Source organism: Lycium barbarum, chromosome 7, assembly GCF_019175385.1.
Source record: "Lycium barbarum isolate Lr01 chromosome 7, ASM1917538v2, whole genome shotgun sequence".
Lineage (NCBI taxonomy): Eukaryota > Viridiplantae > Streptophyta > Magnoliopsida > Solanales > Solanaceae > Lycium > Lycium barbarum.
Genome location: NC_083343.1, coordinates 4,588,328 through 4,605,052, shown reverse-complemented (window position 1 = coordinate 4,605,052; position 16,725 = coordinate 4,588,328). Strand labels below are relative to the sequence as shown.

The 16,725-nt window shown below is 36.7% G+C and overlaps 1 protein-coding gene and 1 long non-coding RNA gene across 2 annotated transcripts; one reads left to right on the top strand and one right to left on the bottom strand.

The window, feature by feature from the left end:
• The first annotated feature begins 2,586 nt into the window (after window positions 1-2,586).
• LOC132602960 (uncharacterized) lies at window positions 2,587-15,192 on the top strand. The gene is made up of 7 exons (XM_060315789.1): window positions 2,587-2,957; window positions 3,160-3,201; window positions 12,184-12,266; window positions 12,390-12,492; window positions 12,941-13,154; window positions 14,508-14,602; window positions 14,685-15,192. The coding sequence occupies exons 1-7, from the start codon at window positions 2,816-2,818 to the stop codon at window positions 14,936-14,938; spliced, it is 933 nt and encodes a 310-aa protein (XP_060171772.1). The 5' UTR covers window positions 2,587-2,815; the 3' UTR covers window positions 14,939-15,192.
• LOC132602961 (uncharacterized) lies at window positions 11,061-11,887 on the bottom strand. The gene is made up of 2 exons (XR_009567903.1): window positions 11,508-11,887; window positions 11,061-11,349 (listed from the first exon to the last, which is right to left on the bottom strand). It is a non-coding gene; the product is annotated as an uncharacterized LOC132602961 (long non-coding RNA).
• Window positions 15,193-16,725: the final 1,533 nt, after the last annotated feature.

Sequence of the window (16,725 nt, the reverse complement as noted above, 5' to 3'; positions counted from 1 at the left end):
TTCAACAGCCACGCTGTATTTCGATGTATTTCAAAAACGCGAGATACAACTGAAATACAACCAAAAGCAGCTACGAATTGTAAATCTTCAACTTATAGCTATAACTTGTTAGAAGCTGTTAAAAGGTAGTTATTTGTGTAAGTTCTACTTATCTAAAACAGCTTGTAAGCTAAAAACAACTTATAAGCCAAAAAAAAAAAGTTGGGCTACCCCATTTTTTTTTATTTTTTATTATAAGCTGTTTCCAGCTTATAAGCTGCTTTTTTTAAGCCCATCCAAACAGACTTATCTCATTTGGGTATAAGTTTAACCTTCCATGTACTGAAAAATTCCTATCAGTAACATCTACTTTTCCTTTTTCCTTCTCTATCATGTGATTATAAAAAAAGATTCTGAAAAACTTCAAGATATGAAGAACGTCCAAGACCAGATAAATAGATCTTAACCAATATAAAACTTTAACACTCTCTCCTTCTTTCTGTCCTATACTTAGAATTGGACATTTAGAGTATCAAATAATATATATAACGTGAGTGGCTCAACATGAGTAATGAATTTTGTTCTAATACCATATTTATAAATAGATCCTATGTTTAATATAATTCCAATAGTTAATTAAAGAGGCGATAATTATCAAGTACGATAAGTCGAACAAAAAAAATAACATAACAATATACTAGCAATAATTGGAAAAATAGAAAAATACAAATTTACTTAGTGCTTGAGGAAAGAAGAAAGAAGCTGAAAAATACTAGGAGAAACGTAAAATAGAAAATGCGAGATTTGTCCATTTTCATATGTGCGATAAAAACAAAAAATAGGACAATATGATCATATTTATAGGAAAGAGATGAATGATGAAAACAATAACTATTCTGTAACCAAATCAATTTTTCTTGGGATCTCCCAAAACAATGATGAACTAATTTTTAAATGCATCCAATTATTTGTTTTTTTTTTTTGTTTTTGTCTGATTATATTGACAAGCATCTAATCCACCGAGGCTTAAATTTTGAATTATTGATCTTCGTTGATTCACTTAAATGTCATTTAGTCGATAACTAGCTATGTTGACTGCTTTAGAAATTTCATTTTAGCAAAGACGATTGGAAAAGAATCTCAACCTTTTGTACTTATAAATACACATTATTCTTCTTAAGAATATATTGACAATAACTGGAGCAAGAAGTATTTTTTGTATAATTTTCTAATATCTAAAATGTAATTTAAAATATCAAATTAATCTAATTCAATTTAAATTTGATGAGTAGTCAAATTAACACTTATAAAAATAAAATTGTTGCTCCTATCCTTTATCCCTCTATTTTTCACATTGATGTGATATGTTTCAACATTTTTCTCCTTTCCTATTCGAAGTTTTTATTGTTTTTTCCTTGTTGTAGTTTTTTATTAATAACTTGACCATTCAACTTGTCGTAAATAATACTTCTTTCTATATGTTTCGACATATTTTTTCTCTTCCCTATTGAGATTCACCTGTTTTACACGTCTTAACTTCCCAAATTTGATAATCAAATCAATTTTTTTATTTGACATCAAAATTGGGTCAAATAAATGATAATGGCAGGATACAATGACAACCTATTAAATTTGTTTGAGTTTTTCATCTGACTATCTAAATTAAGTTTTTAACTTATTGAACACCTGATTTATGCTTAAATGGGATCTATTGGACCCTTAAATAATAATCAGTAAAAAAAAAAGACGTTATGTGTGGTTCGCTTGTAAATCACAAATCAAAAAATTATTTTTCTCAATTTTGTTACACCAAATTAATGGATTAAAACTTCCTATAATTAGAAAAGAAATACATAGTAACTAAAAAATTATAAACAAAGAAAAAGTTCCTTCAGTTTTTTACTTATAGTGGCAATGCGGCATACAAACAAAAAAATACGGAGTAATAGACCACCAAAGGATGTGGTGCAGCCGATGAAACTTCCTCACTTAAGTAGAGGTCTCGGATTCGAACCCTGTGTATGAAAAAATTCTTGGTAGCGAGCGCTTCCCCTGAATGAAGCGGCGCGAATTCGAATTAACCGGGCTCCAATCGGATACCGGACACAGAATGAGATAAAATAAAAAAAGTACTCCATCCGTCTCAAGTTATTTATTGTGGTTACAAAAAATAGTTGTCTCAAATTATTTGTTATTTTAGAAGTTTAAGGCACGATTAATTATTTTTTCTTCATTTTACCCTTAATAGAATTTTATCATTAATAGAGATAACACACAAATAAAGTAAATATTTAATGGAGAGAGATTATAATTTAAATATAAATAAGGATAAAGGTAATCACAAACCCTCCTAATTAGTATTTCTTAAAGGGTGTGTAAAGCAAAAATATCGACAAATAATTTGAGACGGACGAGTACTTCTAATTTGAAAAATTAACAATTGTTACCATAAATAGAAAAATGAAAAATAGAAAGAAAAAACAAAACCATTAATCCAACTTTAGTTGACTCATTTCACACCTGTGATGTCACACGTGTGAAAGTTGAAAATGGCCACTGTTTTCTTCTCAGTTCAGACACCTCTTTGAATGATGCTGCTTCCTTTTTTTTTTTTTTTTTTTTTGCGCTGATAGCATTTTGCTAACACTTCATTTCTTGCACACTTCAAAGTTTACAACTTTGAGAAATAGAGAGAGAGAGAGAGAGAGAGAGAGAAAAAGGAGCAATCTTTAACTTTATTGTTATGTTCTTGAATTTGTATTTTGATGATTGATTCATGACCATGTAGATAAAGGGTGTTTGTTTATACAAAAAAAGATTCAATTTTTAAAGGAAAATGAGTGTTTCTTTGAGTGTAATGACATTTAATCTTCTTGAAGATCAGTTAGAGGACAGTCCAAACTCATGGGAAAAAAGGAAAGATTTGTGCATAAGTGTTATCACTAGTTATTCTCCTATGATTCTATGTACACAGCAAGGTTTGAATATTTTTTTTTTCTGTTTTTAGGTGGATCTTGATTGGTTTTTGTGATTTTTGTTGAAATGGAAGATTTGGGGTTGATTTGATTTGTGATTTACTTTATTGTTTTGTATCTTTCTTCAATTCTTTCCCCTTTTGCTTGTGTTTTGAAAATGGATTGTCTTTATTAGTAATATGTTGCTTGTGTTTGCATTTTTTAGGTGTGAAGTCACAGTTGGACTATATTCAGCAGTGCTTGCAAGGTAACTTTTCAGATTGATCTTTTAAAATTTTAGAGTTGTGAAGTATAGCTAGCTTTATTATCTTTGCATTTATTAGGGGAAGAATAGGTTATTTTGCTTTTCTGAAGAATTGTTTCCAAGTGTCTACATGGTTTGTGCTCCTTAGAGTCAATTGGCTATGGGACTGGGGGTAATGTTGCATTTAGTATAGATAGGTCAAATTGAAGATGTTTGTTATCAACTTTTCTGGCTGTTCCTAGTTTGCAATATTCGGAAAATAAGGGGGAGAAATGCCAGTTTGATGAGACGTCTTTTCTTCCAGTTGATGCATGTAAAGAAAGTACATCTGCGCATGGACCAGATTTTAGTTGTTATGTTAAGAGATTGAGCATTTCTTAATCAGGAAGGAGCTTGTATCGGATAATTAGAAGTTTAGCCTTCAAAAGTAAGTAGGTCGGTAAGCTAGCACGGTTGGCAACTCATAAATATCATACTATTCTTGTTTTTTCACTACACAGAACAGACATTGAATGAGGATGTAGTATTCAATTAGGTGGCGTAGTCTACATACCCGTGTAGGGGATGTGGATGATGGAGCTACCATGTAAGATCTGCTGAGCAGAAGACATGGAGAGGGACTGTGGGATTGGATAAAAAGAACAAAGCCGGTTTTTGAAGCTATTCATACTGTTTCAGGAAGGATATTATTTGACTCTCATCTTCTTCTTATTGTTGTCTCATTTTTCGAAGATGTTGTTTAGAAAAAAGTATATAGGATGAACTGCAGAGTGGTAAATTCTCATCTACAACTTGGTAAACTAGTTTCTCATACAATCATTGCACTCCCACTAAACGTAGGTCTCAGCAGTATATCACCTCAACTTAGGACTACTCTTAATGTTTATTATGGAATGTTCGGTTGGAGAGGGCTAGATGGATGTTTCTGGGGGAAGACGTGCCGTTGAATAGACTCATGCCTCTGTTTGTTCTAGCAATACGGTCATGGAGCAAGGATAAGTATCTTTTCGCTCCTTTGATCTTTGCACCTTTGTGAATGAGCTGAGATTATATTGCTGACTTCTTATGAAGATAGCATAATCACTGTCCTTTTCCTTTATCGTTATATCCTAGCTTTGTTTCGCACATCTGGTGTGACATTAAATGGAACTAATATTATCATATATCCATTTAAGATGAATAAATATTTATAGCGAAGTGTCCCTTTCTTCTCTGAGTATGACGCCTTATACCTCCTTTAGATCCTACTTGTTGTATTTTCTCGTTGCTATACCAACACTTTGAGCTTTGCCTTTTTGTTTTCCCAAACTCCTTTCACAATTTAAAGTATGACAACAAATCTAAACTAACAAAATAAAATGTAAAATCTAAGGAGTTACTTTATAACAAGAAAAATAACAAGTTATATTTCTGGATGTACACAAACAAGAACATTCACTACAAGTCTATGCTACTGTGAGATGATTTGAACCAATTTATCACGTGACCAGAAAGCAGAAAAGTAATTTGCTAGGAGGGGAATTCTATGTATAATTCCTTCCAGCGAAAGACTGCTTCTGGTTGTATATAGGTGGACAGGAAACGGAAGTCTTCTCCAAAAAAAAAAAAAAAAAAAAATTGAAACCTAAAAAAGCTGAGATAGTTATGGGGTTAATGAAGGATAGGAATATTTATTTCTGGAATCTGGATGAAGCCTTTGAATGTATGTATCACTTGGAAGATGTTGAGGCGGCAGTATGGCATTTTTTCCAATTCCAAAGAAATGAGTTCAGCCTCTTAGTTGAAGTCGAGGTGTGTGAAAGGGGAGTTAATTGTCTGAAAACAAACTGAGACAGTTGATATTTTATCCAAAATTTTTCCAGTTTTGACACTTGAAAAATTAAAGGCTGTCACCTTAGTTATTGAAAGAGTTGGTTTTTGTCATGTGATAGGAAAACTCATGTGCCAAATTTAGTTGAATGATTTTCTATTACTTGGAGCCAAAGAATGCTCAATTACTTGGAGCCAAAGGATGCTAAGATGTGGAGGAGAATTGAAATGCCCATGTAGCACACTTGGAGCCCAAGTCATTGTTTGCCTATAAAAGAAGAGCCAATTCTTCTTTGTTCATCATCCCAAAATAACACAATCCTTTGTAGTGAGTAGAGAGTCGGGAGAGCAATTCTCTTAGGTGTAATTGGGCAATCTCCCCTTCCTTTGTTAATAATACAAAGCCAACTGTTCTCTGGTGGACATAAAATCATTTTGATTCGAATCACTTTAAATCTTATGTTCTTTCTTTTACGTTTCAGCTAACAATTGGTATCAGAGCGTTATGAATTTTTGAAGATCCTAGGAGGAAGAACAAGCAAAGATGAGTTCCATGAAGTTTGAAATCGATAGATTCAGTGGGTGCAACAATTTCAATACCCGGAAGATCCAGATGATGGCGTTACTGCTGAGGGAAGGTTCAGTCCATGCTATTGATGGAAAGTATCCCGATAGTACATCGGCTTCCGACAAGGAGAAGATTGAAAGGGATGCATTGAGTGTAATTCAATTGTCCCTTGCACCTTACGTGCTTTGTGAAGTGAGTACAAGTACCGAAGAGACTGCTAAACAGTTATGGGACAAGCTACAAGGGCTTTACCAGGACCGATCGGTGACAACAAGGATGTTATTACAATGGAGTCTTCACACATTTACGATAGGGTCAGGTGCTTCGTTACAAGATCATTTAGACGCGTTGAATAAACTTGTCATGGACTTACAGATTGCAGGAATTAAAAAGGACGAGGAGACGCTTGGATGTGCTTTGCTATTTTCATTGACTTCAGGATATCATGATATCAAGAATTCAATGATGTACAGCAAGGAGCCTATCAACCTTGAGCAAGTGCGGCAAACACTTAACTCTAGTGATGAGCGGAGGCATTTCGAAGGAGACAGAGATGATCAGGCAAGTGAGCTCTTTGTGAGAGGCCGGACTAGCCAACAGGGAAGGAGCAAATCAAAGTATAGATCAAAGTCTCGTGTGAACAAGAAGAATGCAGATTGTGGGGGTTGCGGCAGAGATTGTTGGGGCTGCGGCAGGAAGGGGCACTTTGAACGAGATTGCCCAATGTCGAAGTCCAAAGAAAAGGTGAGTGCATCCACAGTTGAACAGGTACATGATTCTGCTTGTACTCTGCATATGACGTTTCGAAGAGACTAGTTTAGTAGCTATGAGAAAAGTGGAGGAACCGTAGTAATGGACAATAATGCAACTTCTGCAATAGTTGGTATTGGCCCAGTTGGGTTCGCTGCCATGATGCAGCCATGAGGACTATTACACAAGTCTGTCATGTTCCTGATCTGAAGAAGAATTTGATCTTCCTGGGTACTCTGGATGAACAAGGCTACAAGTCTATGAGCGAAGGAGGAACTATGAAGGTGGCTAAATGTTTTTTAGTCATGCTGAAAGGCAAGCTGGAGGATGGCCTTTACACATTGGCAGGAAGCACCATTGTTGGCTTTGCAAATGCATCTACAGTGCAGTTATCTAATGATGACAAGGCAAGATTATGACACATGAGATTGGGTCACATGAGCACACGTGGACTGAAGATGTTGAGCAACCGTAACCTTTTGAAAGGTGAGAAGATGAACACGCTTGAATTTTGTGAGCACTGCGTTCTAGGAAAGCAGAAGAAACACAAGATAGGAGGGGTGCTAGACTACATCCATTCAGATTTATGGGGCCCCTCTAAACTTCTATCGAAGGGCGGAAAGAGGTATCTTCTCACTTTTGTTGATGATTTCTCACGAAAGGTTTGGATGCGTTTTTTGAAGGCAAAAGTGATGCTTTTGAAGCATTTAAAGAGTGGAAGGTTTTGGTTGAGAATCAAATGGAGGAAAAATCAAATATCTTCGCACAGACAATGGCTTGGAGTTTTGCAGTGAAGAGTTTAATGATTTCTGCAAGGTTCATGGAATCTCAAGACATAGGACTGTCAAGCACATCCCACAGCAGAATGCAATTGCTGAGAGGATGAACAAAACCCTTTTTTAAAAGGCTCGTTGTATGATCCTACAAGCCAAAACTTCCAAAGTATTTTGGGCTAAAGCAGTTTACACTGCTGCTCATATTGTCAATCGATCTCCAGCATCAGCAATTGACTTTAAGACTCCGAATGAGGTATGGTCAGGTGAATCCTCTAAGTATTCATACTTACGAGTATTTGGGTGTCCAACTTATTATCTAAGGAAAGCTTGAACCAAGGGCTAAGAAGGCCATATTTGTAGGGTATGTGGATGGAGTAAAAGGGTATAAACTTTAGTGTTTGTCTTTACTCAAATTTATAGTCAGTAGAGATGTCACTTTTGATGAATCCTCTATACTTGATCCCTGTAAAGTTTCCATGGAGTTTTCAGGAAACGAGAACAACAAACAGATGGAGCTTACCAAGGAAAAGGATCAAGAGACTTAGGTTAAAGATAAGTCAAAAGCTGTAGATCTTGAAGAACTTGTTGTCAATGAACCATACACAATTGCGAAAGGAAGGGAGAAGAGGCAAATACAAAGATTGAAATGCCCGGTAGATCAAGCAAGCCTGATTGCATATACGTTCATAGTTGCAGAAGAAGAGATTAAGGATCTGGAGCCCTCCTCGTATGTTGAAGCAACTTCTTGCAAGGATGCTGCACAATGGCGGTTAGCATGATTGAAGAGATGGAGTCTCTTCACAAGAATTGGACAATGTCTTAGTGAAAAGGCAAAAGGGGAAGAGGACAGTTGGATGCAAACGGGTCTACTTCTTGAAGTGGAAGATGCTAGGTTCAAGGCGAGATTGGTTGCAAAGGGTTTCAGTCAGAAGGAGAGAATTGACTACAATGAGATTTTCTCTCCAGTCGTGAAGCATAACTCAATTCGCGTGCTACTAGCATTGGTTGCGCAATTTGGCTTGGAGCTTTAACAACTTGATGTCAAAACTGCTTTCTTACATGGTGATCTAGAAGAGACAATCTATATGGATCAGCCTGAAGGTTTCCTAGTTGAGGGAAAAGAAGATCATGTATGCCAACTGAAGAAATCTTTGTATGGTTTGAAGCAATCGCCTAGACAGTGGTACAAGAGGTTTGATACATTCATGACTACACATGAATTCTCAAGAAGTGTGTTTGATAGCTATGTGTATCACAAGAAGATGTCTACTAACTCAATGATTTATTTACTGTTGTATGTTGATGATATGACTTATTGCTGCTAACAACATTACAGAGATAAATGCTTTGAAGAAATTGTTGAGTAAGGAATTTGACATGAAGGATTTGGAAGCTGCAAAGAAAATCCTTGGTATGGAGATTTCAAGAGAAGACGGTGTTGTATATCTTTCTTAGAAGAGGTACATTGAAAGGGTTCTCGAGAGATTCAATATGCATACGTGCAAGCCTGTAAGTACACTGTTAGCTCCTTGTTTTAAACTTTCAGAGTTACAAATGCCTCAGTCCAAAGATGAGGCGGAGCATATGTCAAAGGTTCCTTATGCCAGCGCCGTTGGTAGCATTATGTATGCTATGGTGTGTACACGTCCATAGATTGCTCAATCTGTAAGTGTGCTAAGCAGATACATGTCCAACCCAGGAAAGAGGCATTGGGAAACTGTTAAGTGGATATTGAGATATCTCAAGAGAGATTCTGATGTTGGTCTGACCTTTTGAAAATGTGGTGGAGGTATTTCAATTCTCGGTTATGTGGATTCTGACTATGCAGGGGATCTTGACAGAAGGAGGTCCAAAACTGGATACATCTTTACTCTTGTTGGCAGTGCAGTTAGTTGGAAATCGACTCTGTAGTCGATTGTCGCTTTGTCTACGACAGAAGCAGAATACATGGCAGCAGCGGAGGCAGTGAAAGAAGCTATCTGGTTGAAAGGTTTGGTGGCAAAATTGAGTTTGGTTCAGTAGGAATCAACTCTTAGATGTGATAGTCAGAGTGCTATTCAACTGATTAAAAATCTGAGATTTCATGAGCGCACTAAACACATTGATGTCAGATTCCATTTTATTCGAAATGTTGTTGAAAAGGGAATTATCAAAGTCGTGAAGGTTATCACAGACGATAACGCTGCAGACATGTTGACCAAGATAGTCTTGCTCGCTAAGTTTGCACACTGCAAGGACTTAGCGGGAGTACGCATCAACTAATGCAACTCCGGAGAACAATTGTTAATGGAGGTGGTATGCTCAACATGGGCTTGTTCTTGTTTTCTACAATGGGGTTGCCCAGTAAGCTTAGAAGTTTTGGCCGTAGTTGTTCATACGTATGCTCGGAACGCAAACCAAGGTAGAGATTGAAAGAGTTGGTTTTTGTCATGTGATCGAAAAACTCGTGTGCCAATTTTATTTGAATGATTTTTTATTACTTGGAGCCAAAGGATACTTGGACCCAAAGGATGTTAAGATGTGGAGGAGAATTGAAATGCCCATGTAGCACGCTTGGAGCCCAAGTCATTGTTTGCCTATAAAAGAAGAGACAATTCATCTTTGTTCATCATCCCAAAATAATACAATCCTTTGTAGTGAGTAGAGAGCTGAGAGTTGAGAGAGCAATTCTCTTAGGTGTAATTGGGAAATCTCCCCTTCCTTTGTTAATAATATAAAGGCAACTGTTCTCTGGTAGATGTAGGATCATTTTGATCCAAACCACGTTAAATCTTGTGTTCTTTCTTTTACGTTTCTGCTAACAGTTATGATGTTGGTTTTAGGTAGCACCACATTTGCAAATTCTGGACAGGAAAGAATAGGAGGCAAATAAAGGATGGTGTAGTATGTATAATGAATTATAGGCATTAGGATCGTACATATCCTATCTCTCGAGTTGTTAGCACTGCCATGTCTGTTGACTTAAAAGAAGGAGGAGGAATATAGGGAGAGCAAAGGGTTTGAAACAAGGTGGTCCATACATGTTATTGTGCAAATTGAGAAGAAAAAAACAATAAAAGGTAGAAGTCAAATCAGGATCAACTAGGACAGAAATAAAGCATTGGGTCGAACTCTTCTCTGGTGTCAAGGTAATAGCTATGAATAGTCATCGACTTCCGGGAAAGAGTAGAAGAATCAAACCTATTATGGGACATACAGTGTATTACAAACGTATGATCATTACGCTTCGACTTGAAGGACATGATCCATTGTGGATTTGTACATCCACCATTTTATGTAGGTATGAAGGTGCTCTTGGCTCGACATCATCGGTTCTGTTTCACTAGACCCCCTCACTTTTTGTTGTCTTCGAATGTAAATAGTCCAAAAGAAGAGTTAAAGCTACAAAATTTGTTCCCAAGTGATGTTTGTGTTCATGCTGTTTATGTGGCATGGATGAAGGATGTCGTACATCGTATTGGAGCGGGGTGGGTGAAACTGAGGCTCGCTTTCGGGGTTTTGTGCGATAAGAATGTGTCGCCAAGGCTTAAAGGTAAGTTCTACAGAATGGTGGTTAGACCCATTTTGTTGTATGGAGTAGAGTGTTGGCCAGTCAAGAACGCCCACATCCAGAAGATGAATGTAGCTGAGATGAGGATGCTCAAATGAATGTGTGAGCATACCGGGTGAGATATGATTAGGAACGAAGTTATTTGGTACAAGGTAGGAGTGACCTCTGTTGCGGACAAAGTGAGGGAAGCGAGATTAAAATGGTTTGGGCATGTGAAGAGGAGGAGTGAGGATGAGCCAGTAAGGAGGTGTGAGAGGTGAGATATGATTAGGAACGAAGTTATTTGGTACAAGGTAGGAGTGACCTCTGTTGCAGACAAAGTGAGGGAAGCGAGATTAAAATGGTTTGGGCATGTGAAGAAGAGGAGTGAGGATGAGCTAGTAAGGAGGTGTGAGAGGTTGGCTGTTGCAGGAGTTAGGAGAGGTAGAGATAGGCCGAAGAAGAACTGGGGGGAAGTGATTGGATAGGACATAGCACAATTTCAGCTTACTGAGGACATGACCCTAGATAGGAAAGTGTGGAGGTCGAAGGTTAGGGTAGAAGGGTAGTAGGTAGTCGAGTGGTGTAACACTGTAGGTGGGAGAGGTAGGGCTAGCCTCTCTATACGTATTTCTTAGTAGTAGTATTATTTAGGAATCGCGTAGTTGTCTATTCTTCGATGTGTATCACTATCTCTTGCACGGTTGCTTTGTATCTTCCTCATTTGTTGTCATTTTCCTTTATACGTCGAATTTCTTTTCCTTTATTTTCCTTTTCTTTAACTTGCTTTCCTTTCGAGCCGATGGTATTTTGGAAACAGCCTCTCTGCCCCACAAAGGTAGAGGTAAGGCCTGTGTACATCTTACCCTCCCCAGACCCCACTTGTGGGATTATACTGGGTATGTTAGTTGTTGTTGTAGATGAAGGATTGATGTTTGTGTTCATATTGTTTATGTGGGATAGATGAAGGATGTTCTTCAATCACCATCGTCATGGCCTCCTAAAATGTTCTTCGTGTATGATAGATATGAGCCATGGCGGCTAGAGTAAATTTAAGACTTTCAAGTACCTTCTGCCCCCAAGGGTTTTGTTTAACGGGAAATGTAGTATAGCAGGGGATTTGTGATAGATGAGCATCGTGAGTTTGAAACTTGGCTATTGTAAGTATTTAAGTGGAGATAAGTAGAGAGGTGGGCCCATTTATCCCCGAGTTTTGAAGTTGTAACAGATTTCGTGGTCATCGAAAAAGACTTCCAAGTACTTTCTTCATTCTTTTATGATTACTGAATATCATGTGTAATCTTACCTAGCTTACCTTAGTCATGGAAAATAAGCTGATGCATTATACAATACATTGTGCATATTCAATCTACGGGAATTGTTCATGTACCTTAGGAATTACAATGGTGTATTTATTTCTTATCTTTATTTTACTAGTAATAAGTATTATAGAGCTTCATTTGTGATTTTCCTTTTTCCTTGGAGTGCTAGTATTCATGCTGTAGAAGGAGCCAATGGTTCTTATAGTATGATTTTATTTTCTTACCATATAGGTTATGAACAGTTTGGAATTTCAAGGCAAGGAGCTGATGACACTTCTGATCAGCACTGTACCATTTTTTATGACAAGGAAAAGGTTTCTGTTCCCCCCTAAACAATTAGTCTTCCTTTTGTGATGTAACTTCAGCATTTGTCTTAGAGAGAATCAAACAAAATTATTTTATACAAGTTACCTTAGTTCATCCGGTTTTGATTGAAGGTCGAGCTTTTAGAAGGTGGAACGTTTTGGTTATCTGAATCACCTTCGGTACCTGGAAGCATGTCTTGGGGTTCTACAGTACCGTGTACCGCAACATGGGCAATATCCTTTTGATCTATTCAATTTAGTTGTCTTTTCACCTTCATCTTTGTTTCTTGGGTTAATAGCGCTTTTGGTCCCTCAGTTATTGATAAATTCTAATATTGATCCTTATAATATTTGACGAAGCACATTTAACCTTCAATAAATAGAAATGTGCACTTTTGATCCCTTTGCTTGTGAATATTCACAAACTTATTATGTTAAGCTTGTACTATTACTCCATATTTAACGGTAGTATTGTTCTAAAAGTAGTTCAAATACAACATACTTCTTACATAAAAGGACTAAAAATACACATTCTGATTAGTTGAAGTTTAAATGTGCTCCGTCAGATATCACAAGGACCAAAATCAGAATATACCTAATTTAGAGACCAAAAATGCTATTATCCCAAATACTTTAACCGCACAGGTTATTGAATGCTTTGTTCCCTTGACAGATAGTGTACACATTCCAGCTGAAAGAAGTTGAGCCACCAGGTTTTTCATTTCAGATTGTTAATACAACTATGGATGAGTTTAGTCCCCGTGCTCGAAGGCGAGGTGCTTTGCTTACTTGGCAGCATATTGCGTCCTTGCCCCCTAGCTTACCTGTCGTGTATTGTGGAGGATTTAACACCCCAAAGGAATCCACTACAGGCCGTTTTCTTCTTGGGAGATCTAGGTAATAATGCTGTTGCCATTTAATTTCCACTATAGTACCTTGATTACTATATGCGGTTATTCATGAACTTGAGCTTGCTATGACTATTAAACAGACTGGTTTTCCTATTAGACCACGTAATTTGGTCTAATTTCTAATTATTCAAACAAGGGAAATATTGCCAAAAGTTGTAATTTGACAAGAATTAACTGGCGAACTCGTAGGCCTTTTTTTTTTTTTTTGGTGCAAGGCCAGTTTAATCTATCAAATCTAATAAGCAGATACTGAGCGTTGTCTCTTCCAATTTCACGTTTGGAATAAATTAATTCAAATATTGATTACCAAACGCAGTGTGAAATTGGTTGCTCCAGAACATAATTAAATTTAGGAAAGATTTTAGGAAATTACTAACTACTGTATATGTAGTATAGAACATTAACCCCAGTGGACACACTAGTCCCCGACTTGTTAATATTCAGTTATTGTTCTGGAATCTATGTAGTTTTAAGCTTATCATACTATGCAGTTGGTGTATCCTGGGAGACGTTATAGATAAATGTTGCTTTTCCCTCTCATTTGAGCAATGGATTTTTTTTTTTTGTTTTTTGTTTTTTTGTGGGATTTCTTTTTCTTTTAGTAATAGATCCGGAGCACACGTTTTTATGACCATGGATTATTACTTTATCAGAATAATGAAATAAATAAGCTAGGCACGAGCTATAGAAACGTATGCTTTAGATTTTTACCGTTGCCTAGTATTTGGTTAGCAGTCTTCAGATGTTGAGATTGCATAGCTGGTCGTGGTTACTGCAGAAGTGTTAAATGATATCGTGGTTCTATACTTCTACAGTTCTATTTGTTTGGTTCAATAAATGAGTTAAAATGCTAGGATTAAACCAACTGTGTTTGTAATGGCCTAACTAAGACAAAAAGTTTTAATTTCCCTTTTTTTTTTTTTTTTTATGACATGGGAACCCGCAGCCGCTACTCTTTGGGTGCGCACAGGGTAAATCCAGCTCCTATGCAATAGCTCGCATGTTTTAATTTTACTTCTTAAATCAGTACTTCCAGAAAATTAGGTGCAAAATTAGAATGTTGAATAAGTGGTCCACCGGGTCCATTCGCCCTTCTAATCGACAAAGTGCTGGACCTACCCTCCTATAAAGTTCTATATTTGCACTGTTCCCTACACAGTCTCACTCTGGGAAAGTCATGTATTTTGATAAAGGCTTGAGTGGCAGAAACTCATTGAGACCCGAATAGCCAGTGCTTCCTTGGAATATGTTTTGTTACCCTAGGATATCAAAGTTTAGCATTGATAAAAATATGTTGATTCTTCTCGAAGATAAGTAACTGACACGTTCTACTTCTCAGAGAGCATGGAGTTGTCGGTGATATGAGAGATGCTTGGCCAAACGCTCGTGTTAGGAAAAATGTATCCCTTATACGCACGTATCATGGATTCAAAGGTTTTGTTATCCTCCAATTCCATCGCTGTATTAACGTCCGATTCACGACAAACCTATGAAACTCTCGGTTTTATTCTATCAGGTACAAAGCAGGGTCCACTCGAGTTCCTCAAGTTAATATTCCGAGCACTTTGCCTGTGCTGGGATCGCCAAACTCAGGATCTTCATGTGGACTGGATCCTTTTCAGAGGCAGACCTTTGATACCCGTCTCGTGTGAGGTGGTGAGCGACAACATTGACGGCTTTTATCCTTCTTCTCATTATCCCGTGTTCGCTGAGTTCATGCTTCCTCGGTCGGTGAGGCTCATCGAAGCATCCCCCGAGAACGGAAGCTAAACTATTCCTTCTTTTAAGTTTTCTCCATTTCACTTTTGTGCAATTGTTATTTATTGATTAATTTTTTTCTTTAGTTGATGGTATATGCCTACGAGGGTGTTCACCAGTGTCTTTTCATTCCTTTACTGTATCAAAGTTGTTTAAAGCTCCTGCTGTTGTTCAATTCACTGAGATAAATTGAAAGATTTATTTGTAATCTTTCTTTAAAGTTTAATAGATGTAAAATGGGTGATTTTGTTGGTTGGAATAGTGAACCATGTTCTTGTTTGAATTCTTTATAGAGGTAACTTAGTCAAATTCACCTGGTATCTAATGCTGGTGTGAGGTGGTAGTTATTCAGGCAAAGAAACGAGGTGCGCAAGTTGGCACAGACACCAGTATTATTTAAAAAGTATACATTGGTCACTCGAGGGTGTGACCTTGGTTAATGAAGTGGGTGAAAACTTTGGATGCCTAAGGCTTAAATCTCCACGGGCATGGTGAAATGAAAAACTATGACGAGCTCATAATTAGCACGGGATAAAAGCTTTTGGGACCTCTTCACTCCAAACTATATCAGTGAACAAAATATACATACACTCCAAACTATATCAAACTATATGATAAGTTTAGCAATTGTTACATAATTAATTCCAAAATAAATTCCTTTAGGGCCTGTTTGGAAAGCCACCCAGGTAATTGGAATTGGGTGTAATTACACAGTTAGGCCTGTTTGTTTGATCAAGTAATTACACAGTTAGGTGGGAATTGGGTGTAATTGAGAGCAGGGGCGGAGCCACATTGGCTCCAGGGGGTTCATCCGAACCCCCTTGGCGAAAAATTACAGTGTATTTTTAAAGTGAAAATTATTTTGTTATGTATATATAGTAGATGTTGAACCCCCTTACTTCTTCATGTATTTACCTTTTAGAATTTTTGAACCCCCTGGATGAAAATTCTGGCTCCGCCACTGATTGAGAGGGTGTAATTACACTCTCCAATTCTCAAGGGGGATTGAGAATTTGGTGTAATTACACTCAGTAATTGCAGGGCTACTTTTTTGTTTATTTTAATTTCTTTTTATTTTTAATTTATATTTTATTTCTATTATTTTAATTTCTTTTGATTTTTAATTTATTTTTATTTCTATTATTTTGATTTCTTTTTTATTTTTACTTTTAAATTATTTTTATTTTTTTAAAATGTATTTTTCTTTTTATATTATTTATTTTTCATTTCCTTTCTTCTCATTCTCAACTTTTACTTCTTATGGTTACATTTGATTGCTCGTATTTTTTTATTTTTTTTATTTTATTCATTTAGCATAACCTCCACAAATTACCAATTTTTTTGTAGTGGTAAAATATTTTGATGTAAGATGATAAGGGTACATGAATTTGTAAACATAACTTTAAGGACAGACGTGTATGTTATCACATAAATTCAATATACATATCAGGATCTTGAATATAATAATCTGACATAGAAGTTTTAATAGAAAGCGTGCCTGAAGCGGAAGACATTATCACGAAGTGGAAGCATTAATTGAAAATCAATTTCTACCTCTTTGCCCTAACTTCATGTTACCACAACCGTTATTGATAGGTGGATGGAGGACCAATTTATAGAGATTGAGACTTAATCTGATACATCCATCAAGTAACAGATCTAACGGATGAGTTTTATTCTTCATTGAATATTAGTTATGGGCTTTACATTATTTTTTTTTTTCCCTCCCATTTTAGGAGGATTTATAGTGTTTCCACACTTCCCCTTCAATGTGACTCGAACCCAAGACCTACCGGTCG